This window comes from Nycticebus coucang, chromosome 2 (assembly GCF_027406575.1).
Source record: "Nycticebus coucang isolate mNycCou1 chromosome 2, mNycCou1.pri, whole genome shotgun sequence".
Lineage (NCBI taxonomy): Eukaryota > Metazoa > Chordata > Mammalia > Primates > Lorisidae > Nycticebus > Nycticebus coucang.
Window position 1 is genome coordinate 87289082 of NC_069781.1, and position 26406 is coordinate 87315487.

The following is a 26406-nucleotide window of genomic DNA, read 5'->3' on the forward strand; positions in this document are numbered from 1 at the left end:
CCTGGGTCCTGGCCAAACTTTGGTTTTGATTTACGGATGGTTTTATTGAAATGAAGGAGGAGGAGGCTCTATGGCCCGCTTAGTCTGGAACCAGCAAGTCAGGCGACATTCTCTTATGGTTACGGAGTTTGTGGCCACCTTCTCATGCTTATGTAAAGATACAGGGAGACCGTAGAGAGAGAGAAACAGAAAGCAAGGCAAATTAGAAGTCATTGCTGCGTGTGGAAAAATGATGGGACCTGCATAGTACATATAATAGGAGTATGTGCTTCCCTCTAGACAGAACACTTTGCTAATCTTTACTTGGCTAACTCCTGTAAGGACTTATAAATTTAGGTTAGTAACCTCTTCTCACAAGTGCTCCCTAACCCACTTACCTCCATCTCCCACAAAGACTGGGTTCCTACTGTTCCTCCTACCTGCTCCACTAGCAACAAGCACTTCCTTCTCTTGCAGGGCTCATGACTCATATGAATTATACCCACTGGCTCGTTTGCTGTCTTCCCCAGGGCCTGCCATTACAATCCTTGAGGGTAGGAAGTACACACTGTAGCACCAGTTCTTTCTGCCACATAAATATCTGTTAAGAAAACCAAGGGTTGTCGCTGCAGGTAAGACTCAAGGCACTAGTTTCTTCTAAAGCAACAATTCTATCTGTAATCCGAATGTTCCTTTTGATTTTGTATTTGCCACCAAAGTGAACTCTTTTAGTTGGTGATATAATACCCAAACTGTACATTATATCAATTGAATATTTAGTTAAAACAAAACCGAAACTCACAATCATCTCGGGAAGACTTGAGAACCATGCATGATTTCCCTAGAAAAATACCTACCTGTCCGCAATGTACAATGAGTTGTCAAACATTCTTCTTTCTTGATGACCTTGGGCAATTATTTTAGGCATTTTTCCACCTGGGATGATTCCACCATTCAACAGAGAGCAGATAACCTCTGGCATTTTCAAACATCTGTGATTTCCCAGGCTGAGCATAATTTCCATCCCTAGTATGCTCTTTATCTTCCTCTTTAAGATGAAAGCTGCTTCTGCGATGTGCACCTACACAGAACAGATGTTCCAGTTGGCTTTACATATACAAGCAATTGCCCCAAATCAAGACTTATTCCCACCAGTGCAATTAATTAATCTGTCTACTAATCAACAAATGTTTATTGAAGAGCAGACACTATTCCAAGCATTGAAAATACAGCAGTGCACAAAATAGATGAGACCCCTGCCTTCCTGGAGCTCACATAATTCAAGGAGTCTGACTGCACTGAGTGACGATAAACATATAAATAAAGTTATAAGAAATATCCAAGGTAATAGAAAAATGATTTTCTGACTGCAGGAAATAACAGTTAGGTCCTTGCTTTATTGAGTAACTGGCCAAGAGCCAGAGAAAGCACTAGTTGTGAGGCTTATTATTGGAAAGAATTTGTTGTAATTAGGCAAACCAAGTACTATTAACTCTAAGTTACAGGGATACGGAAATAGAGAACCTCTTTGAAATGGCATTGGCAGCCATGGGATTTTGCCCATGAGCCGCAATGGGATTTAACATAGAACTGTATTGTTTGGCACAAAAAAAATTTTCCTCCTTTTCCCTGTTTGTCTCTAAGGAACAATATGAGTTATTTAATAAATGTAAGGAAGTAAAACCTTGACTAGTTGAAAGAAAAGCAGGCCATATCTGTTTTTCTGTGTCAGCTTGACTAAAGCAACTCATGAGTGATCGATCCCATTATAGGACCAGATACACAACATGAGGGAGAACTTACTATGGAGTTGGAAGACAGAACTGTGTCTTAACCATCAGTCACTCTACCCACCGATGCCATTGCACATTTTTTTTACTTCTCTGTGCATCACCTGTACTTTACTTACATAACATTTTTCTTTACTTCAGTTTCCTTTTTTACTTAAAAAGCAAATTTGATGTTACTATGAATGGAAAAGCCAATATCATTGTTATAAATAGTGCATGAAAATCAATACAACAAATCATGTATTACTGTAATGCCCTAGCTAGGTAGTGTTGCCCAGGGAAAGCTTTGATTTTTTGAGGACTGCTCTTTTTTGGTCAAAAAAGGGAAACTGACAACTGTACAGGGTATTTAGAGACATTGCAGAATAAGAATGAGACATCTTCCTGAGGCCATTAGGAGGGATTATAAGTAATTAGAAAGATTGTCTTCTCCCTTTGTGAGTAAGGGTCACTTTTATGTCCACACATAAGCTAACAGAATATCCAGTCTAGGAAGGGAAGACTCTCCACTTTGGGAAATATTGGACAAGATGGCCTTGAGAGTGCCTTTCAGGTCTTCAATGGTACAATTGTCTGAGGAACACTCTGTAGTCAGGGGCAGGGAGGAGAGATGCCATTTGAATCCCACTGCTATTTTGCCCATCAAAAATTGGCCAGTATTTCTTCTTCTCCCATCCCTACATCCCATTTGGCATCCCATTTTCTGTCGTCTACCTGTTGGAGGCAAGCCAACCACCCTTAGCCTGGAGAACTCCCTTTAATAACATAGAAAGAGAGAGAAAGAACAAAGGTGGTAGCAGTCACAGTAGGAGAGGTCTGGGTGATCCAGAACAAATGGAGGAAAATCTTAGTTCCTCAGCTCAGTGTTGACTGTACATGATTAAGGTACAGTATCCGAAAAGCATCTGGCAGTATGCTGAATCTTGATGGACTATTTCCCTTTCCATGCAGATGTTGGTAATCCTATAAACAGTGCCTCTCACCATCTTACGTACCGGTTTATTCTCTGTAGGAATTATTTGTTGTCAGTTAGACACACCTTGAGTCCCATATTTATTTTTAGACATAGAAAACTCTGCCACAAGACCACGACACCCCCAGGATTTGACAGCTTGAAAAGAAGAGAAGCAGCGAACAGATGTAGAATTCTTAACGAAGCGAGGAGGAGAGGTAGGATCCTCCTTCTTTGGTATATTTATAGACTCTCTGTCTGAGTTATTTGTTATCTGCTCTATTGGCCTTTCTCAATAGTCTCCTCTCTTGGTCAAGCAAATAATTAGTCACAATTTACCGTAAGTTTAAAAAATGTAATAAATGCTTTAATCTGTCTTAATTGCTTATGAAAGACCATTTAGTTCCGGGTGCTCAAACCTAAACTGTTTGCCTCAATCTTTCTCTTTAACACTGTGTAGACTTTCTATGATTTCAGAAAGAGACCTCCCTCTTGTGGCAAGAGCAGTTTTTGCAGCCAATTCTAGGGTATCTGAGTTTTTAGATGCTAAGAACTGTGTGAGATTGTAGAAACCCCCTCACTTTACAGATGAAGTAAGTGAAACCCAGAGAGGACAAGTAATTTAACCAGTGTTTATATCTGGCTGGTGACTGAGCAAGACCTAGTGTCCCAGGCTTCTATCTCCCAGTCAGTGGCTTACCTCTGGTTCCCAAAATGGAATGACCTTATTGGTATGATTTCCCCCTGTCTAAGGCTTCCTCTGAACAGAGCTAGGGAAGATGTCACTCTCTGTGGCCAACAAATACATGAAAAAATGCTCATCGTCTTTAATCATCAGAGAAATGCAAATCAAAATGACTTTGAGACATCACCTAACCCCAGTAAGAATAGCCCACATCACAATGTTTCAAAACTGCAGATGTTGGTATGGATGTGGCAAGAAGGGAACACTTCTACACTACTGGTGGGATTATAAACTAATACAACCTTTATGAAAAGAAGGATGGAGAATCCTTAAGGAATTAAAAGTTGACTTTCCATGTGATCCCACAATTCCATTACTACAGATTAACCCAGAACAACAAAAATCATTTTACAGCAAAGACATTTGCACCAGAATGTTTATTGCTGCCCAATTTATAATTGCCCAAATGCCCATCAATCCACTAATGGATCAATAAATTCTGGTATGTGTATACCTTGGAATACTATTCTGCCATTTAAAAAGATGGGGACTTTATATCTTTTATGTTTACATGGATGGAGTTGAAACATATCCTTCTTTAGTAAAGTATCTCAAGAATAGGAAAAAAGTAATCAATGTACTCAATATTATTATGAAACCAATATTTAAAGTTCAGGCATCCTCGAACTTTTTAAACAGGGAGCCAATTCATTGTCCCTCAGACCGTTGGAGGGCCGAACTATAGTTAAAAACAAAACAAAACAAAAGCTATGAACAAATTCCTATGCACACTGCACATAACTTATTTTGAAGTAAAAAAACAAAACGGGAACAAATACAATCACATCGCCTCATGTGGCCTGTGGGCCGCAGTTTGAGGACCCCTGAAACACTTACACATTCATATGAATGATAAAACACAAATATAGTCAAGCAGGAGAGGAGGAGAAAGGGAGACGATTGGAGGGAGAACGGAGGAGGGCATTTGATGGAATCTCGCCTAATGTGCACAACACGAGGGTACAATTCAAAATAACTAAGAGTAAATTACAAATGTCTTACCACAAAAAAATGTTAAGTGAGTTGATGGTTATGTTAATCAGTTTGATTTAAGCATTCCACACTGTATATCAAATCATCACACTGTACCCCATAAATGCATGCAGTTACACTTTAATAAAAAATTAAATTAAAAAAAATGCCATTCTCTGTCTGAGCAACATTGTCTTCCATGTGAAAGCTGCTAGTTGGTGAGCTTTCTCTGTGAGGTAATTAGTCTTTTCTCAGAGCTGGGCTGTAAGCTACATCCCTTACATGTGACACCCATAAGACCAGAGCTCTCTTCGTGTCTTTAGGAACAGCCCACCTTGGATGCTACTTCCTGTCCAAGTTGCCTTCATTGGCTTGTTGTGACAAAGGGCGGCGCCTTCAACTCAGCACTGAGAGATGCAGAAGAACACACTGGTGATCCAGTTTCCCATAAGGGCAAAACTATAATAGGTCTCTCTAGAGCAGTGATTTTCAATTGGTATGCCATGAAAAGATCTTAGGGGTGCCTCAAAAATTTTTAAAACTCATTACTTAAATTATTTTTGAAAGAAGTTCAAAGCACAGTAGGTATATTATTTTTCTGCTCCCAACAAGCCTTCTGGTAGATGCCCATGTTAGGTCATCTCCTGCATTGGCAAAGAAAATTGAGGAAGTGAGGCAGGAAAAAGAACCAAGCAACATCGGGGAGCCTGACAGGATACTCACTGGAGGGAGAAGTTGATCTGTCAAAAAATACCCACATATCACACAATGATTCTGGCTACATCTGAGAAGATTAACAATCATAATTGTTTAAAATCACTTCAAGTGATTTGCAATATGGGGACAAACATCTCTCAATGTTTTGGATGCATTACTTACTCAGGGGTTGTAGCCTCGAGTTTCCAACTTTTACCACTAGCAGAAATGACGAGATTTTGAGGAGAGCTTCTCTAAGTCTAGTTCAAGTTGAATATGTAAATAATCTTTCTTAGCAAAGCAACTACTGGAGCTTCTGATTCCCACTTGAGAAATGCAGCTGGGTAAGCAGTAGCTCACCAAAGCTTCTGCGATTATCTTAGGTGAGGTTATCTGGAAAACAACCCCTGAGATAGAAAATTTCCAGGCAGCTGGTTTACTGGGAGCACTATGGAAAACCTTGCTTCTAAGCAAGCTGGAAAGGACTGGAATGTAGAGACCCTTCCAAGAAGTCAGAGGGAGAACTGACCCGTGATGCAGTGGCAAAAGATGTTTAGCTGATCCCAGGGGGAGCTCTGAAGCAGGGCTGTCCCTTCACAGGTGTTCCAAATTGAGGCAAGGAGGCTGGGCCTTTTTACCTGTGCAGTCACTGGATGTGGACTGCCCCTGGATAAAGCAGCTTTCTGGGGTTGTGGCAATTCTCAGAAGGGATTCAGGTGCAAAGTAGCCTATGGGTTTGGAAAGGAAACTGAGGGAATGTGGTCTTAAAAGAATAGAGGGGGAGTATGTGGCCAGCACACCACAGTGTCCACCACAGTCATCCATTCCAAAATCTACCCTCTCATTTCTCAATATTCATGACATCTTTCTGTGGTTGAAGCTGCTGTCTTAGGGTATTTGTTTAGCAAAGTAGCATCATTGGAGGCAACTTTGAAAAATGTCTATACACAGTTCTGCTTTCTGACTGATTTTAATGTGCACCCAGGCCAGGCGAAGTGGCTCATGCCTGTAATCCTACCACTCTGGGAGGCTGAGGCAGATGAATTGCCTGAGCTCAGGAGTTCAGGACCAGCCTGAGCAAGATGGAGACTTGGTCCCTAAAAATAGCCGGCATTTTGGCGGGTGACTATAGTAGTTCCAGCTACTTGGGAGGCTGAGGCAAGAGAATTGCTTGAGCCCAAGAGTTTAAGGTTGGTATGAGCTATGACGCCATGGCACTCTGCCAAGGCTGACAAAGTGAGACTGTCTCAAAAAAAAAAAAAAAGAAAATAAAAAAGTGCAGCCAGCATTGAGAACTCTGGGCCTATTGAAGCAGACATTTTTAAATCTGAAGGCAATAATGCCCCTTCACGTGTAGACATAGTATCTTAGGACTATATTCGGCTGGCATAGGACAAGACTGTCAGCTGTGAATTCTAGCCACCGCTGCTCCAAAGGGATTAATTAGGCTTGTCTAAGGTGTGCTAAGGGACTGAAACAGCCAACGTAAACATATATACTACCACCTCAGTCACGCTGCCATCTCCCAGGGCTGTGCAGATGAGTTTTATTGGCTAGATTTTAAACATTTGAAGCTCATAGTTTGTTTCTTTTTCTTTCTGAAGCCCATAGTTTGTTTCTCTTTCTTCTATTTTTGGTTCAATGTCTGCCTTTGGGTCCTTGTATAAAGAAGACTTTTATCCACCTAGCTCTTGTAATCCCACCAGTTTTGGCTGAAGTACACCAGTAGTTGGCCTTTCGTAGCACAACTAAGTATACATGGAGCCTGTTTCAAATCATATCCCCCCAAACATAACAAACGTGCTGTAAAAATAAAAGATCTATGCATGTACACCCTTCTCTACGATACTATACAAAGTCGGTGTTCTTAGCTTGTGCTTTTCTGTTTTGTGATTGTGTGTGTGTGCATTCTTTGTATTATGAAAAATTTCAAGTATACACACACAATCACAAAACACATATTTATTACCTAACTTCAATAAGTATCAATATATGGTCGATTTTTTTTTTTCATGGATACCTGCAATTTCTGCTACTCTCTGCACAAAGAAACTGGATTATCTTGAGGTATATCTTAAATATATCATTTTATTCATAAGTACTTCAGAAGAGTCATGCTTTATAATCCTTGTCAATATTACTAATTTATAAGCCTGTCTCCTGGAATTGAAGTGATAGGAACCATCCATCTATACCAGAAATAGCAGACTACAGAATTAGTCATTCAACAGGCAGATGTTGAGTACCAAACACATGCATGTTGTTTAGGACGTCAGTAGAATTGGACATGGTATTTGTCTTTGAAAGTTTTATTTTGGTGTATGTGTGTGACTCTGTGTGTGTGTGTATGTGTCTGTAGGTAAATGAAGGAGGAAGTTGACAAGAAAAGCATAGAATTTGGCTACAGTGCAGTTTGTGACTGTTGTGGATAAGGGAGGCATAAGCTTTGGGAAATACTTTTTGCCAGAGCAGATATCTAGAGCTGAATTTTGGGGTTAATGTAAGTTTTAGGCAATGAGAATAAAGCGGGGAAACTCCGAACTTCTACAGTTGGTTAAATGCGCATATGCCCATGTGTTAAATTTGCTCTAACCCGTTAACTTTTCTAAGAGGCCATTTAATATCACTCTGATGCTTGGCCACAGTCAGCCACCCAGATTCCAGAAAGAACTTCCAAAATAAATCCAGTCACCAAGACAGAGCAGATCTGCTCATCTAAAACACCTTTGGAGAGCCTGAACAAACTCTGTGTCTCGGATTGACAGCCCCCTAGGAAAATTCTTAGTAGATACCAGAAGGAAAGGATATATGTGTATAAAGCTGGGCAAATCAAGAGGCATGGTCTACAGAGGGTGACACAGTTCCATTGTCTCAGAATTCATTAGTATTGTGCAATGATCTATTGGCTTGAGTATTTATGTTGTAACATTAAAAACGACATAAATGATAGAGGTAGCACATGACCACAATCAATTCAATAGATTATTTGAATATTGAATTGTTCTTTTTTGACATGTGATCTGATTTTAAAATCTTTAAAATATCTGCAGGGAGAAAGTAAAATAACACTTCCCACTTGATGGTATTCAGAGGTATTTTGATGTACAATAGGCTAAGATATTGGCAAAAAATAATCTATTGCTAGTTTTATTACAAAATTGCTATATAAAGTAACATGCTAAATCCCTTTTCATATTTTTTTATATCTTCACAATAGATTTGTGAAGTAGATTCTAGAATTATACTCATCTTACAAATAAAGATACAGACAGAAGAAATTTAAGGAATTTATCCAAGATCACACAATGAGCAGTAAATCAGGAATTAGAACTTAGGTAGTGTTATTTCAGGACTCATGATAACACTATGCAATGTTTTTTAACATTAATATGACTTGCATGTAGATTCAGATTATCTCAGAAGTCGTACAGGGAATTTTAGAGAACTTACTGAGTCATTATGGGACTTTGTGAAGCTTGCTCTGTGAAAATAATTTAATTCTGCTATCTTATGACCAAAAGGTATGCCTCTAAGCATTATCTGTAATATGCCCACCAAGCTGGAAGCCACTTATAGTGTTAACAATAGAATAATGGTTATATGGCGTTTCAGCCCACAATAGAACACATACACAACAGGGGTCCCATGAGATTAAAATGGAGCTGAAAAATTCCTATTGTCTAGGGGTAGCTTCGGTGACACTGTAGCTCAATGCATTACCTTTTCAATGTTTGCATGTGTTTGCATACGCTTATGATTGCCTGCAGTATTCAGCACAATAACATGCTGTACAGGCTTGTAGTCTGGGAGCAAGAGACTCTACCATATATAGCCTTAGCGGGTGTATAGTGGGCAACATCACCTATGTTTGTAAAAGTACACTCAATATTCGCACGACCTAAGGATGCAGTTCTCAGAACATAGCTGATGTTAAGTGATGGATGACTGTGTGTATATTTATATAGAATGTGCATGAATATATGTACAGTACATTCATATGATAAGACATTTTACAGTCATGAAAAGACACATTTGAAAATAAATACAGAGGGCGGCGCCTGTGGCTCAGTGAGTAGGGCGCCAGCCTCATATACTGAGGGTGGCGGGTTTGAACCCCGCCCTGGCAAAACTGCAACAAAAAATAGCTGGGCGTTGTGGTGGGCGCCTATAGTCCCAGCTACTTGAGAGGCTGCGGCAAAAGAATCGCCTAAGCCCAAAAGCTGGATGTTGCTGTGAGCTGTGATGCCACAGCACTCTACCGAGGGTAACAAAATGAGACTCTGTCTCAAAAAAGAAAGAAAGAAAAATATACAGCATGTTTGAATATATATATAGGTGAACATAACTAAAATGTTAAAATTCGATAAAAATGATGAGTGTTTATGTGTAATGTACATATATGTTTTACATATGTATGTATGTATGCATAAGGATATGTATATTTTATATTTTAGTTATATATTTTTGTTTATATATGTGTGTGTATATATTTGTGTGTGTGTGTATATATGTATATATAATTTATATAATTAATACAGACAGAGAGAGAATTAAAGAAATGTGCCAAGATAGTGATTAAAGGTTAAAAGTATTTGGGGAGATAATAATATGTTTTTACTCACATTACTGTTTTCTACAATAAACTTACACTAATTCAATCAGAAAAAAAGCACTTTTTCCCCATTTTTTAAAAAATTTCAGGTTAATATAAGGGTACAGACAATTAGGTTACATTGTTTGCCTTCATTAGAGTCTACGTTGTAGCTGTGTTCACTCAGGTGTGCCAGGCACCCTTACATTGTGCCTGTTAAGTGAGAGCATAGAGTTTTTTATTTTTAAGTACATATATCTCTACCTTTGAAGTAATTACAATTCTTGTTGAAGAAGTTGTCACGAGTGAAAGAGAATCACTCATTTTTACAAATTGCACTTGTATTCCCTTTCTGCTGCTGTTCCATTTTATTTTTATGCTGGTAGAAAGACCCAAAGAAATTTCTGCATTCAAATGCTGTGGTAAGCATTTCTAGTCTTGTTTTTACTTTGACCCATTTCTAAATGCATTTAACAAGAAGTTGTATTCCTCCACATATATTGCCTTTCTTCAAGCTTCCAAATGTCTTTTCTTCACTGATATTTATCTGACATAGTTAAACAGTCATTTAGTCCATATTTGCAGGGGCTCCAGTAAGATAAAACAGGAATAGAGTTTGCAAAATAGCCTGTACTAAATCACCCCCTGCTGTGAAGTGCTCGCAGTTTTCTTCAATTTTGCATGGAGACACACTTGCTTCATGCACACTTCAGGCTCAAAACTGTCTTTTACTTTAAATAATGCAGTGAAGAAATTAAATAATTACAGGTGCAGGTAAGAAGTCTCAAAGGCTTTATTTAAGTAGGAAAAGGGGAAGAGGGAAAGAAAAGAAATTAACATTTTTAGAGAAAAGACTCTGAAACCTTTAAATGCATCTCCTATGTAAAGAGACAACTCCTTGAGTGAGACCAGAAAGGATGGGAGAAACCGCCATTCTTTGTTAGAGAGGAAATTGGTTATCTTTGTTGACTTTCTCGTTAGACTAAAGCCTTTGGTATTACCGATTAGATTACAGTGCTCCAAATGGTTTTAAATTACTTTATAAAATCATTACTTGAATGCTTGAATTTATTGGAAACTTGCTCCTGTTCTCTGGTTACTGGAGCCTGAAGCTGCATTTTAGAATACCATACCTGTTGGCAGAGTGGGTCTCTGACAAAGATTTTTATAAGGAAGGTTTATAGCAATACCATGTTCCTGCCCAAACCTGGTTTTCTTCATATATTGAAGACCAGGAGATTGTTTTGAATAGAATTTAAATGTCTCAGGGAACAGAGCATTTCCTTCTTCCTTTTTGACTTTCCCCTAACCTAATAAGAAGCCCAGACCGTCACACTTTGCTCAGAGTTGATTTTTAAGCATACGCTCATACACGAAGTTATAAAGATTCTCACTGGTTGAAGAGGGCTGGATATGTTACTAGACAAGAGGGTTCAACTGCCTGTCATTGTCAGCCAATATGCGGAGACAGAGACGGGGATAGGTCCACGAAACTTTGTTAGAAGGCTAGCAATTCAGGAGAACAGTGAGAGTAGCCTCTCCGAAACTGTTCTGTTCTTCTATTTCTGAAACCACAGTTTTATACATAAAAATTCAAAGCAAAGCCCACATGAACCTTATTTTAAATAATAATCAGCACAACTCAGAAACCTATTACAACATTTCCAATTCAAAAGTTAATTTCCTAATCAATCTTCCTAAACTACTTAAGAAGGGCATCTTTAAGGTAGGAGCTAAATGTACAAAACAATAAGAATGGGACACAGGAGGTGTAGGTCCTGCAGGACCTAAAATGACAGACCAGCTGTGTCATCTCAGCCCTAGCCTGGCTGCCTCCATCTTATTCTCACTACATGTGCTGTCAGACACACTTCAACATAGAGAGTTGGAGAATATTAGGGTTTGTTAAAATAAGTTTAGCCTAAAGCCGCCTCTGTTTCTTCATACATAGAGACCTGTAACCTAACTGGATGCATAAAGAGACGGTAGCCTACTCTAGTAACAAGTAGTCAAGTCTCACCCAATCCCAACAGCTAAGTGTTGGCCAATCCCAGGCAGCTAACTGTGTAAACCCTGTTCTTGTTAAGTCTAACTCCAAGCTTTAACCAATCAGCTGTTTTGGTATCGCACTTCCATTTTCTGTAAGTCATTTTCCCTTTTCTGTCCACAAACTATGAATGTGGCAGCCCTGGAGTCCCCCTGAACTTCTTCTGGCTCTGGGAGCTGTCCAATTGTGAATCGTTCTTTGCTCAATTAAATTCTATCAAATTTAACCTGTTTCTTTTAACAGATTAAAGGCATAAAACATCTAAAATATCAAGATTCCTAACAAAGGGCACTGAGAAGTGTACCAAATATTAGAATTAGGAGATATGTTCACTCTATTCAAACCCATTCTCCCAGCCCATTCTTCAAAATTTATTGTACACTCTATTTTCTCCATGAAGTGGCCTAGACCACTCCAGCAGCAACTTTACCCCTTATTTCTCTCTCTTGATGTCAACACTTGGCATAGCCAATTATGCAAATTAAATACGGTTGTGTGTTTTTTAATGATGGGGATAAGTTCCGAGGTGCCTCGTTGGTCCATTTTGTGTTTGTATAAGCATCATAGAGTGTACTTAGGCAAACCTAGGCTATATAGTATAGCCTATTGTTCCTAGGCTATAAACCTGAACAGCATGCTATTGTGCTGAACACTATAGTCACCTGGAATCTAATGGTAAGTCTCTGTGTAGCTAAATATGTCTAAATATAGAAAAGGTACAGTAAAAATATGGTAGCATAATCTTACAGGATACACAGTGGTATATGTAGACATCACTGACCAAAATGTGGCTATTAGATGCATAACTAATAACATAATAATTCAAGCATTTCACCAAATAGCATAACAGTTTAAGAAATGTGAATTACATTTAAAATTAGATCCTCCTCACCACACACACACACACACACACACACATCTCCAGCATAAGTAATTGATCTATTGATCATAGTGCCAATTGCCTGGCTCACGGACAGATATATGGACATATGGACTGGTGGATAGATGGAGACAGAGGTAGCCAGGGCAGTAGATTTGGGAAATATCGTCGAAGCTGAGACTTGACTCAGTTCACCATATTTATGGGCGCACTTCACTTGTTTAAATTACCTATGTAGTCTCTAGTGTTTGAGGCAGCAAACCACTTTCTAATTTTTGAAACTTTAGAGATCTGAAGGTTGTGAATTCATCCTAAGGGAAAAATCTAAAACAAGCACAGCCTTTATTCATGAAGATAGTCTCGATAGTATTATTTACAACAATAAAAAATTGGAAATAATTTAAATGTTTTAAGTAGAGTTTAGTAAGTTATGACACAACAGCCCAATGTAGTGTGGTCATTAAAATGATAACTACAAACACTGTAAAGACATGTTTATAGTACATACTACATGAAAAATGGATAATATAAAAGTGTATATGTGGCAAGCTTACAACTTAATAGAGATATAGCTATTTGTACGCCAATGTTAGGAAAAGTCTGTAAACAAAGAAATAGTTGCAGCAGTGGAAGGAAATTTTACTATGTTATTCCCTTTTCAAACTATTCTAAATATTTTTATATTATTTATTCCAGTGAAGAGCAAAGTGGTGAAAGACAGGATGTGAAGAATAGACGATAGAAAAGCCAGGCACAGTGGCTCACGCCTGTAATCCTAGCACTTTGGGAGGCTGGGGCAGGTGGATCGTTTGAGCTCAAGAGTTGGAGACCAGACTGAACAAGAGCAAGACTCCATAGAAAAATTAACCAAATGTGGTGGACACCTGTAGTCCCAGCTATGAGGGAGGCTGAAGCAAGAGGATCGCTTAAGTCTAAGAGCTTGAGGTTGCTGTGAGGTTGCTTGAGCCTTGATGCCATGGTACTCTACCAAGAGCACAGAGTGAGACTGTCTCAAAAAAAAAAAAGAAAAAGAAAGAAAGAAAGAAATGGCTAGAAACTTGGAACATGAGCAATGTTAGAAGGAAAACAGGACAATGTGGGGTGAAAAAATTAAATTTGCCATAAAGAAAAGAAAGAGATCTGGTTAAAGCTGCTTCACCCACGATAAATTTTACTTGTGGCACCTGCCACCTGAATCCATCCATTTACTTCTACATGAATCTTTTTTTGTCATTCTCAAAGTTCTACTCATAATTACTTACGCTGGGGATGTGTGTGTGTGTGTGTGTGGTGAGGAGGATCTAATTTTAAAACTGCACCTCTGGCCATCATGTAAGAATAATTCTGATAATAGGAACTGCTTATAAAATAAACATGTTCAGGGAATCTTAGGAGGATCCTTTATGTAAATGTCTATTGTAATAAATTCCAACAGACTTTGCAATTGTTTCTCATAAAGCTAGTTGAATTTCACCACAATGAACATAGTGCAATTAATCACACCCACAGTTTGTGGGACCTGGATAATTAGCAAGTGAAAAGAAAACTTCTGAATTCAGTCAGGATAGGAGAAAAGCATTTTAGACACAATGAATCATACATCTAGGCACTTTAGTCCCAGAAACTTCTGGCTAGTGTTGATGTGGATAATCATCGGGGGACTGAGCAGGAAAATGATGGGACTTTGAGATGAAGAGAGAGGCAGCGGGGAGGTGAGAAGTAACTGCTGCTGGACGGCAGTAGGAAGCCCCAAAGGAAGGGCCTCAGCTTTGAATTCTGAAGTGCCTTCTTCTCAACAGACAATGGAAGAATTTTCCCCAACAAATGACTTGCATATGTACAGGGATGGGACAGAAGTACAGATGTGTAGCCGATTATCTTTGCAGAGACTTTGCTGTAACTATAGGATGGTGACAGTAGCGCAAATACAAGATTCAGAAAAGTTAAGTTCCAGTTCAAGCCCCAGCACTAACTACCTCTGTGCAGCTGGACAAATCATTTCACTATCCACTACCCCTATCTGTAAAGCAATATTGATAGCCAGGACAGTGTTACAATAATGACATATGACAGGATCTTCACTTATTTGTTGTGTTGCTATAAGATTTAAACATAATAATAACCTGAAAGTACTTTGTGAAGTCTGTATAAATGCTGTATCAGTGTTCTACCAATATTAGCCATCAAGATCACTGCTGGTCATTATTTATCCAATCAATGTGACAAGGTTAACCTTCCCCTTAGTATACAGATTCATCAATTTCCTCTTTTTCTTTCATCCAGATGTTTTCAGGGAATTTGCCTTTGAATTTGTAGAAAGGAAAAGGCCTGTCCTGCCTGGAAAAGACACAGAGCGGGTAGCTAACACGGGAGAAATTGTTCCATTCTAGGCCCAGTGCAAGTAGAAGGGCTATTGGATAATAGAATATTGATTAGATAATTTTCTTCAGAGTCATTAGTTTCCATACATAACTGAACCACTTTTGGAACCTCACATCTCTCAAATCATGAGAATCAATCTGCTAAATCCGGAGCTCCCTCCATAGGCACTTTCACAGAAAAGGTGTTCTCTAAAGTGTCCAGGACATTAAATACAAAATCAATACCTTGTGGATCCAGTTCTTTCAGTTAGCCAATGCTGTGGGCTTGGGTATTCATTGACCTTTATGTGGTCAGCTTTTTGCCTGTAAGTACAACTTGTATTTTCCACCCAGCATCCAGCAACCCTGAACCTAGGAGTTTCAACATTCACCATTCTTTAAAATACTTTTCTCTAATACTGCTTAGCCCAGTTGTACAGAATGTCATTAAGTTTTGCATTGCTGACATTTACTACAAAATTCTTTTCATTTTTCATTTTGCTGACAAAATGTCAACATGCAAATACATTATGAATTTGCCAACTTGTATCTGTACGGGCACACAAAAAATACATAACGAAGATAAGAATAAGAAATGATAAATGATGCTGAATATATTGCTTCCTTGCCCACATGGGATTCAATCTATGCTCACTTGGACAATTCAATATGCTGCCAGATTTCAAGAAAATTTCCTAATTATGTTTAAACAAATAAACATCAGTACTAGAGAAAGATGTTTTCCTCACCCAAACCCAAACTAGGATGTACAGTTTGGTCTTGTCTTCACACAGAAGGCAATATTTAGCATTCGTACAGTCCATTTGTGGTATACTCTTATTTAGCACACCTGCAAAATAGGTTTTCACTGTTCGTATTTGGAGAAAATTTAAAAGAAGCCTGCCTTAGGGTCTCCAGTGATTTAGTAGACTCTCAGCTGTTGAACTTCTGGGGAAACTAACTCAGTCATAGAACTTAAATGGTAGCATTTGCCAGAGTTCAAATTGGGGTCTGTTTTTTCTTTATGCAGTATTTGTTATTGAGTCATCACAAGGACCTTGTAAACACAGAGCCAGGGAAATATTACATTTTAAAAAATTTGAAAGCCCTCAGAAGCTTTCTGATGAATAGTATTTAGTCTTTAGAAAAATGAAATTCTATTAATGAGTTATCTCTAAGTGTAAGTTAACCTTTTTGAGAACAGAACTTTGTTGCCATTCTAGATACATAATAGGAAAGGATAGTTGCCCTTCATTGGCACAAGTTTAAAGTGAACTCCTTCATTTCCAGGCAACTATAGCAATGAAATTTAGCTCTGAAGTATCTTAGTGATAAGCACTTTTACCAAAATCTGAGGGTAAAGGGCATCCAAAAAGGTCTTTTTTCATATATTGACCATTACTGACTTACAGTGGTTTGACTTACCATTTTTCAACTTTACCATGGTGCCAAACCATTGCAATTTCCTTGTAATATACAATAAGCAATACATTACATGAGATGTTCCACACTGTACTATAAAATAGGCTTTGAGTTAGAGGACTTTGCTCAACTGTAGACTAATGTGAGTGTTCTGAGCATGTTTAAGGGAGGCAAGGCTAAGCTACAATGTTTGGCGGGGTAGGTGTATTAAATGCATTTTTGATTTATAGTGTTTTTGATTTACAATGTGTTTATCAGGATGTAATCTCATCATAAATTGAGAAACATCTGTATTACTAAAATCTGAAGTGTGAGTAGGGAAGATTGGTAGAGAGATGCTTAAATAATACCTGTAATGGCTGTGTAGTAACTACATCTTAGAAATGATGGAGTGTAAAAAATATAAAGGATGTACTCACACAGGGTATTTGTGAAAGAATTTTGTCATAATTTATCTTGTTTCAGATTAATAAGTAAAAAGTCATACTGAATATGCTTTGATTCAGAATGTCTCATTTAGAATCAATGAATTAGACCTACATGCTGGACTCAATGTTTTAATTACTACAGCTCTTTAAATGCCGTATTCTCAGGCAAGAGCAAGTGTTTAGTTAGTAGTTAGTAAACCTCTGATTCTTTGAGGGGATCATAAGAATACAAGAGCCAGCCAGGTGTGGTGGCTTATCCCTATAATCCTAGGACTCTGGGGGGGCTGAGGTAGATGGATTACTTGAGTTTTGGAGTTTGAGACCAGCCTGAGCAAGAGTAAGAGCCTGTCTTTACTAAAAATAGAAAAACTAGCCAGGCATGGTGGCACATGCCTGCAGTCCCAGCTACTTGGGAAGCTAAGGCAAGAAGATCTCTTGAGCCAAGAGTTTGAGGTTGCTGTGAGCTATACCCTGGGTGACAGAATGAGACTCTGTCTCAAATAAATAAATAAATAAATAAATAAATAAATAAAAGAGCCAATAAAATGTTTTGTAAAAAAGGGTTCAGAGTCACTACAAAAAGAACAAGTCTTGATTCCCGGGAGAGGGCTTCTGCCATGGGCAATAGGACCCAATCTTTTTGGCAGATGAAACTCCAAGACCCAGGCCTATTCCTTTGATTTCTCCTACCCTTTCCCTATCTGCTTTTTTTCTGAATTAGAGTCCCATGTGGGGTAGAGAGCATCACATTTTCATTTACCACACCTATCCTGAAAGGGACGCTCACTGCTCTGGGACCAGGGGTTGAAGCTAGAGGTGACAGACAGTTGGTGTCACTTCCTTCATATACAACCAAAGGCAATTACCTATAATCTTTACACTTCAGCTCCAAGTGGAAAATTTTCTGGGAGCCAGTTTGTCATTGTAGGATGTAAATGACCATAGAAGAAGGTCAGCTGTGCTAATCTAGGTCAATTTCAAACAGGTCAAAGAAAGAGCTAACACATCTTGAAATTGGAATTCTTTAGCTTCCTCTTGCTTTAAGTAGTCCTTTTTCTAGTCAGATTAGATTCTATACCTTTCTTATAGTAATCCTACTCCCACATAAACACTGCATTTTCAGTACGAAATAAGGCATTTTACAAAAATACAAGTTTTTAATGAATGCTTGTCATTTATTAATGTGTCCCATTATATAAATATTAGGCAATGCTATAAATGTAATATCAAACACTGAATTAACTCGGTCCCAAACTCATATGTATCATGGATCATACGTTTAAGAGGTGGAGGTTAAACATTCAAAGACCTTGAAACGTTAAGTCAAATTTCCATTTTCCTCACTGAATTTATTGTATTAACCCACATATGCAAATTAGATTAATGTGAATCCTTGGTTCATAGTACAATGTTATCTTTGGTCCAGGCAGCTTTTCCTTTGTTTTATTTACATTAGCCATCTATTTGTTAACTTATTTTTTCCCTGATAGAATTGCGGTCCTCCAAATTGATTTTCTATTGGGCTTAATATTTTTATCTCTTAAGAAGTTAAATTATATGATATCTTTAGTATCTTTCAGCTCTGATATTCTATGAATGAGGTTAAGACATGAATGTGTTTGGCCCAGTGCCTGGCATGTAACTAGTGCTTAATAAATGGTAGTTACTATTACACAGTTAACTTTTGAGCAATATAAGGTTATGGGCACTGACCCCCCCCCAACCCTTGCATAGTCAAAAATATGAATATGTATGACTTCTGACTCCTCTAAAATTTAACTATTAATAGTCTACTGTTGACTGGAAGCCTTAGTGATAACATAAATAGTTGGTTAATACATATTTTGTATGTTGTATATATTATACAATGTACAGCAGAAGCTCCTCCTCCTGCATTCTTGATATTTTTAAAGCCATATCCTCTTTCTGAAATTATCAAACCATCCTTTGCTGGCATTAAATTCTTGAGCTTTGAATTTTTTAGCTTCCTTTTGCTTTAAGTAGTCACATAATGGCTTCACTCTTTTTCTAGTCGTATTAGAGACTATAGGTATGTCTTTCATATAGCAATCCTGCACTCACATAAAAATTGCATTTTCAAAACAAAATAAAAATGTATTCCACAAAAAGTGCAAGTTTTTCATAACTGCTGGTGTAGTAGCAGTGACGGCTTTACAAACTTAGTTTTCTTTTTTTACAGTGGTCCTTATGATGAATTCATTTATCTTGAAATGGCAGGCAAGAGCAACTGCAGACCTCAATCTATAGTATGTACCAAGCAATTCAACTTTTTCTTGTAATGTCATAACTCCTCTACTTGACAGCATTCCTAGCATTACTAGTGGTGCTTCATGTGGGTCCCGTGGTGCTACTCAGGCTTTACAGTATTGCACAGAGCATGGTGAAAAATATGGAAGAACCATGAGAGATCACTTTTCACTACAATACACAATGTACTGGTGAGACTATCATGCAGCATTTTAAGTATATACTTGCAACACTCGAGCTTACTGCAACAGCAACAGGAGGCAGCTATGAGATTATTAGAGTAGTACAATGTGTATTACAGTTAGTTTGATGCAGTTATGATTTAATATTACATCTTTATTTACATTTCTCTTGACTATCGATGGTGCCAGGTATGATCTGTAAGCATTTCTGTGCCTTAAGTTTTGATAATTTTTTTTTATATCAGAAGGATATGAGGGTACAAATATTTAGGTTACATTCTTTTCATTTCTAAGGTAAAGTTCAAAGTTGTGGTTGAGCCCTTCACTCAGGGACATGCTGAACACCCTCACATTGTGGTCATTGGGCGAGATCTTACCAATCACCCTCCCCTCCCCCCTTCCCCTCCCTTTTCGTCTCTCCTCCCCCTTGCTAGACTATATTTGTGTTTTTCTTTCACAATGGTGTTTAATTGTTTCTATATTGGTTTCATATTAGTATTGAGTACACTGGATTCTCCCCCTCCCCCATTCTTGTGAAACTTTACTAAGAAGAATGTGTTTCAACTCCATCCAGGTAAACACAAAAGATATAAAGTCTCCATCTTTTCTTTTTTTTTTCAGTAGAATTAATTTTATTTTTTATTTATTTTTTTATTAAGTCTTTTGTACACAGATCATAAATACATTTATGCCATTTTCAGTGTGTTGATTATTTGTACAAATTGGAGTGCTTACATCTTATGTCTGAACAGTACTCCATGGTATACATAGGCCACAGTTTGCTCATCCATTCATGGGCTAATGGGCAATTGGGTTGATTCTATGTCTTGACAATTGTGAATTGGGCTGCAATAAACATTGTAGTGCAAATGTCCTTGTGGTAATTTTTTTTTCTTCTGGGTAGATACCTAGTAATGGTATTGCAGGATTAAATGGAAGGTCCACTTTTAGTTATTTGAGCACTCTCCATACTTCTTTCCATAGAAGTTCTCTTAGTTTGGAATCCTACCAGCAATGTAAAAAAAGTGTTCCCTTCCCTCTACATCCACACCAGCATCTGCAGGTTTGAGACTTTGTGATGTTGGCTAATCTCTGTGGAGTTAAGTGATGTCTTAGCATAGTTTTGATTCATATTTCTCTGATAATTAGGGATGAGGAGCATATTTTCATGTGTTTATTGGCCATTTGTCTGTCTTCTTCAGAGAAGTTTCTGTTCATGTCTCTTCCCCACAAAGAAATGGGGTTGCTGGCTTTTTTTTTTTTTTTTTTTTTTTTTAGACACAGCCTCAAGCTATAGCCCTGGGTAGAGTGCCATGGCGTCACAGCTCACAGCAACCTCCAACTCCTGGGCTTAAGCGATTCTCCTGCCTTGGCCTCCTGAATAGTTGGGACTACAGGCACCCGCCACAACACCCAGCTATTTTTTTGGCTGTAGTTGTCATTGTTTGGCAGGCCTGGGCTGGATTTGAACCCACCAGCTCTGTATGTGGCTGGCGCCTTAGCTACTTGAGCTACAGGCGCCACCAGTTTGCTCTTTTACTGTTGATTAATTTGATTTCTCTGTACATTCTAGCTATCAGCCCTTTGTCAGATTTATAGCATGCAAACATCTTCCCCCCATTCTGAAGGCTGTCTGTTTGCTTTAGTTGTGGTACCTTTAGCTGTGCAGAAGCTTTTTAGCTTGATCATGACCCATTTATTTATTTTTGGTATTGCTACATTTGCCAAGGGGTCATCTTCATAATGTCTTTTCCCAGGCCAATTTTGTCAAGAGTTTTCCCCACCTTTTCTTCTAGAATTTTTATTGTTTCATGTCTTAAATTTAAGTCTTTTATCTAGCAAGAGTTACTTTTTATCAGTGGTGAGAGGTATGGGGCCTATTTCAGTCTTCTACATGTGGCTAACCAGCTGTCTCAGAGTTTGATAAATTTTAATTTTTCATAATAAATTTGGGTATACTTTAGGGTAATAAATAATAAAATAGACTAATATCTGCATATATTTTATGCATTCATGACATATCTTTTTCTTAATTTTTAGGCTATAAGAATTGTCTGAGAGTTATTTTGAATTGTTGCAGATTTCCAAAAATCTCCCAATATATTTATTGAAGAAAATATGTGGTATTTTCTGTAAGTAGAACACATGCAGTGTTCAAGGGTCAGTCAATAGTTTATAATAATAATAATACTTAATAATATTTTATATTTATAGATTAATTTTTAAATTTGATGCATTTTCATTCCAGTTCTGAATTGCACACATTGGAAAACCAAAGGAGTTGGTAGTTCTTCTCATGGGCAGTGAAATGTCCAGTGGAACTTTTGCCCCTTGGTCAACTTCAACCTGCCCTTTACCAATTTACCATTGCTTAACAGAATCTCAGGTTAGAGGAGATCTTGAAGGTTAATTGCAAGTGATGGATGTTGAAGAGGAAGAAATGAGATGTCTCATCAGCCAAGTCTTCCCAGAATAATTCAATCTGCAGAGTTTCAACATGTGCCTTTATGGCGTTCTTGCTTACTTCTTTTACCAAACTTCTTAGATTTATGTTCATTGCAGTTCAGTAAAATTTTCTTTTAGAACTATAAGTGACCTTGTCAGAGATGCCAAACACTAGTGAGGCTTCATTATCAAGTAATATATTGCTAAGTATATGGCAGAGTAAAACTTAAAACTGCCAGGTCACCTTTCACACAGCACATTACAGAAGAAGAATTGAGGGTAAAATCTTGGGATGCTATTCTTTGCATAAAAAATAATAAAAAATCTGTGCAAGGCTCAGATTTCAAGTTCTTTTCCAAAGTTAGTGATGATTTTGCACTAACCACTACTATTCTATCAGTTCTTCCTTTCTTTGGCTACTGAGGCATTTGTAATATGACCGACTGTCATAGCTGTCATAGCTAAGGGCAAGTTCTTTGCTGTAGCTACTGATCTTCATTTGGAAGCTTCATTTTTGGCAAACAGGGCTCTACCCAAGGAAGCAAATAGTTAATGAGTTCATTAAGGTAAATCCCTAAGCAGGAAGCAGAGTGTGCCTATTCATCAATGGAAGAGAGAGACTTTAATATCATTTAGGTTTAGGAACCATACCTTTTGAGAAAGTACTTATGATGCAACTGGACAATAACTGCCAAAGCTATGAACAACAAGAGGAATGAATCTATATTCATACATTTGATTTAACAGATGAATGAGAGTTCCAAATCTTTCTTTTAAAGAATGGAGCTAAGTTTTTTCCTTTTAAATACATATGAATCTGAATGAAAGAATATGCCCTTTGAGTAAGCTAAATGTTGGCCCAGGATTGGTTTACAAAGCAGAAAAGTGGTTTACCCACTTCCTACCTCATTTTCCAATTCTCTCTCATGTTCAAAGCAATGATTGTTATGTTTGTGTGCACCAACCAGGGCATGCTTGCAGAAAGCAAGAGTATTAGTGGAAAGAAAAAGAGAAAGACACCATGTAGAAAAAAATATTAATAATCAATTTTGCCATCCCCAAGAAAATAACTTGCAGGCCTCAGGAGACCAGATGGAGTGATTCCTCCTCATTTCATTCATAATTTGCAGCCCAGAGGCAACAGGGGTTTGAAAGAGAAGCATTTTGTGCTGCCTTTGTAGTCCTAAACAATAGCACTCCTTGAGTCTCAGAGAGAAAACCATAGAGCATGCTTTAAACTTGACTCCTACCCGGTGCAGTGGTCACTCTCCTGTCGATCCTAGTGGGCCAGGCTCTTGCTCCCATTTGACAGCAAAAGTCCACAGTTCTGAAAGGAAGGGAGACTGTCCCTTATGAGTGTGTTGAGATTTGAATCTTGTTTGAACTATTCTCATCCCATCTGAAACACATCAGCTTTTACAGGGATAATCTGATGTCCCTATGCATGGATGCAGACAGTCAGGGCAGTGGTTAACAGTGATGTAACAGATCGTGAACCTTCTAGTCTCCATGTGTGGGGAAGGATGAAGTGTCCAAAGGTACTGGCCAATAGTGGGACTGTACCCAAACTCTAAACTCTGAACAGAGAGCTTATGCTTTTCCACTTTATAATTATAATAACAAACCGCCTTTATTGTAGAGTATTTAGAGAGTCTGAATTTCACTAATCTTCCATGTCTCCCCTGTCTCCTCCCTCCTTTTTTCTCCAGCATCCAGAACAATGCATGGCACATGCTGGGTGCTCATAAAAGATGTATTGAGCCAGTCAAATAAATAAATGAATAAAATACATGCTCTTCTGCAAATAGTTTAGTTCGTCTCATCTTCTATGTATCTATCAGTAAAATAGGGATAATGTTATTTTTGTGGAGTTGTTTTCAAGATTAAATAGTATAGCAAATTTATATAATATGTAAAATTTCATAAAATGTTACGCTCAAAGGTGCTAGTGGAATTTTAAGTTTGCAAGTATGTTGCTGATAAAAGAATCATTACCCAAAGCTGTAGGTGTGATGGGCTAATTAACCTCAAACACATTTAACTAGCACTCAGGAAGAAAGATAAGGAACAGAATGGAAGGAGGTGACAAAAGGGGGGGCAGTTGGAGCTACAGCAAATAGTTTTAAGGCCAGATGAATTATTTCCTAAAGGGTAATTTTTCTTTTCACCATAAGTCACCCCGTCCTATTCCTCCCACCCCCACCAAAGGCGGGGAGTTTGTGAAGGAGAAGCCAGAAGAAGGTTAATCTGAGCTCCCTCCTGCCTTCTGCAGTCACAGAGCATGACACAGAAATGAAAGTGAATCGGCCACCTATTTCATTAGAACTTCCTTTGTGGTCCTTTTAATATCATAGTCTTTCACTGTTACAGAGCCGTGCTCAGAAAAGTTGGAAAACTTTCCCCGTGATGGAGAGAAAGAAGCCCTCATCAGACGCAATCCAACAAATGAATGAAGCTGTTCCCTTGGCCCAACGTCTCCATTCACTTGCATGCCGAATGTTCACAGAAACATCTTTCCTCAGTTCCATAGCTGGAATTTTACTCTCCTGAGGCGAGGCATTGCCTAGTATTGGATGCGCCGATTTCGAAAGTCACCAGGCAACAGACTTGGCTTCGGGGCTGCGGTGACTGGCTTTGTAACAGTCCATGCGACAGACCGTCCTGTGTGGTAGCTTCTCCCGGGAGCAGAATGTGTAAAATAAACAGTTACTGAAAAGCATGAAGAATTAACGAAGTGAAAATCTCGGGTTATTTGTTCTGCAATTGACACGCGAGTGACCTCCTGTCTCAAATGCTTAGTTGTTTAAAGACGTTTAGAGCGAGGATGAATGAATCTTCAGGGCGCTTAACTCACACCGGCATGTAAATCTCTGTAATCTTTTGGGAAGTGGAGGTAAATTCATACACATTCAGCAGGGAGGGGAGAAAAGGAGGTAACACCAAGATCTCGGAGCTCTGCTCTCAGCCTTTTCCAGAGATTCGCCTTTGCTGCCCGGGACCCTGGAGGTTACAGCTGAGAGAACCCGGGGGCGCTAGGACCTGGTTGGCGCCTGGCTCCGGCCGCTTTCGGGAGGGCGGAGGAGGGAAAGGAGGAGGGAGATGTGGGGAAGGAGGGGTGTGAAGGGGGGCGGGGGGAGTCATTTATGCAGAGCAGGCGCTGCTGCCATTGCCACTCAGAATCTCCGCGCGCTGCTCAGAGCCAGAGGCAGCTCAGGGAAGGAGCAAGCGAGCGCTTGGGAGTCCGGGCCAGCAGAGGGGGCGCCCGGCCTTTGCCTGTACCTCCCTCGCCGGCCATCTCCGCCGCGCTCGGGGGCCCTGGGAGGAGCGAGAGCTAGTCGGCGAGTCCGGGAGCCGAGCCGGACGAGACCCAACTGCGGAGGGCGCCCGCCCCACTCAGCCGCCTCCTGCGCCCTAGCCAGGGAGCATCGCCGACCGCCCATCGGGCCGTGGAGCGGGGAGCAGCAGTCCCCGCAGCCCCAGGAATGGTCTAGGAGCCGGCGCGAGACTCGCTGCTCTGCTCCCTGCCCGGGCTAGCCGCCTCCTGACGACCGCCTGGGGCTGCGAGCCGCGACGGCCCGGGGCTGCGCGCCCGGGCAGCCCAGGCCAGAGAAGTTAGTTGTGCGCGCCGCTTAGTGCGCGGAGCCAGCCAGCGAGCCGGGGAGCAGCGAGGCGCCGGGACCATGGGCTGGGGGAGCCGCTGCTGCTGCCCGGGACGCCTGGACCTGCTGTGCGTGCTGGCGCTGCTCGGGGGCTGCCTGCTTCCAGTGTGCCGGACGCGCGTCTATACCAACCACTGGGCAGTCAAAATCGCCGGCGGTTTTCCGGAGGCCGACCGCATAGCCAGCAAGTACGGATTCATCAACATAGGACAGGTAACAAACGACGGGCTGGGCCGGGCCCTGAGACTGCTGGGGGCTTCTGACCCCCTCCGCGTCGGCCCCCTCCCCCTCTTCCAGATGTGCTGTAGCAGCTGTTGCCTTAACTCTTGGGCGATGATCTATCTTTCGCTCGCTCTCTCACACAGACATACACACACGCCCAAAGTTGCCGGGGCTCGTGTTTTGTTTACTTGTCTCTTGCAAGCCACGCGGGACTGGTAGGGTCTCCGGGAAAATCCGGACTGCCCCCGTGGTGCTTTCAGATACGACTGGACCTTTTGACCTGGAAATTCTAATTAGCACTAGTAACCCGAGAAAACGGCCCAGAGGGTGGGTATGGGGAGGAGGAGAAATGAGGTCTTTCGGGGGTTACGGGGTGAGCGCGCCCTTGTACCGGCGGGGAAGGAAGAAGCCCTTTTCTGCTTGAACCTGAATTTAGCCCAGAAAGAAGTTTCCTCCTCTTGGGCAAGAGAACTGCTGGCGCTGGAGACGCTGGAGCGCTGGGTCTGGAGCTCAAGGGGAGGAGAAAAGAAGTGGAGGGGAGAGGGGGCGGGACCCGGGTGAGCGCAAATTTGGGGGAGACCTCCCGGCCTCCTCGCCTTGAGCCTGATCCTTGAGCCATATCCTTGTGGGGGCTCCTGGGAAGGGGTTGGGGATGGGAGGTGGGAAACTTCTGAAACCCACTGAGTGGGTTCTGGTCCGGAAAATGGGGAGTCTGAGCAGTGGGTAAAAGTTGGGCGGGCAGCGGGGACGCGAGGTTTTCGTGGGGTT

The 26406-nt window shown here is 40.0% G+C and overlaps 1 protein-coding gene across 4 annotated transcripts in view; it reads left to right on the forward strand.

Annotated features, from left to right (window-relative positions):
- The first annotated feature begins 24922 nt into the window (after positions 1-24922).
- The window catches only part of PCSK5 (proprotein convertase subtilisin/kexin type 5), a 466549-nt gene continuing 465065 nt past the window's right edge, over positions 24923-26406 (forward strand). For 3 of the 4 annotated variants that reach the window (XM_053575548.1, XM_053575551.1, XM_053575553.1), the window contains exon 1: positions 24929-25629. In XM_053575548.1, coding sequence (XP_053431523.1) covers positions 25438-25629 — 192 coding nt within the window. In that variant the 5' untranslated portion in view covers positions 24929-25437. Of the gene's footprint in view, positions 25630-26406 lie in introns of all 4 variants that reach the window. The other variant, XM_053575543.1, reaches the window with a different exon arrangement.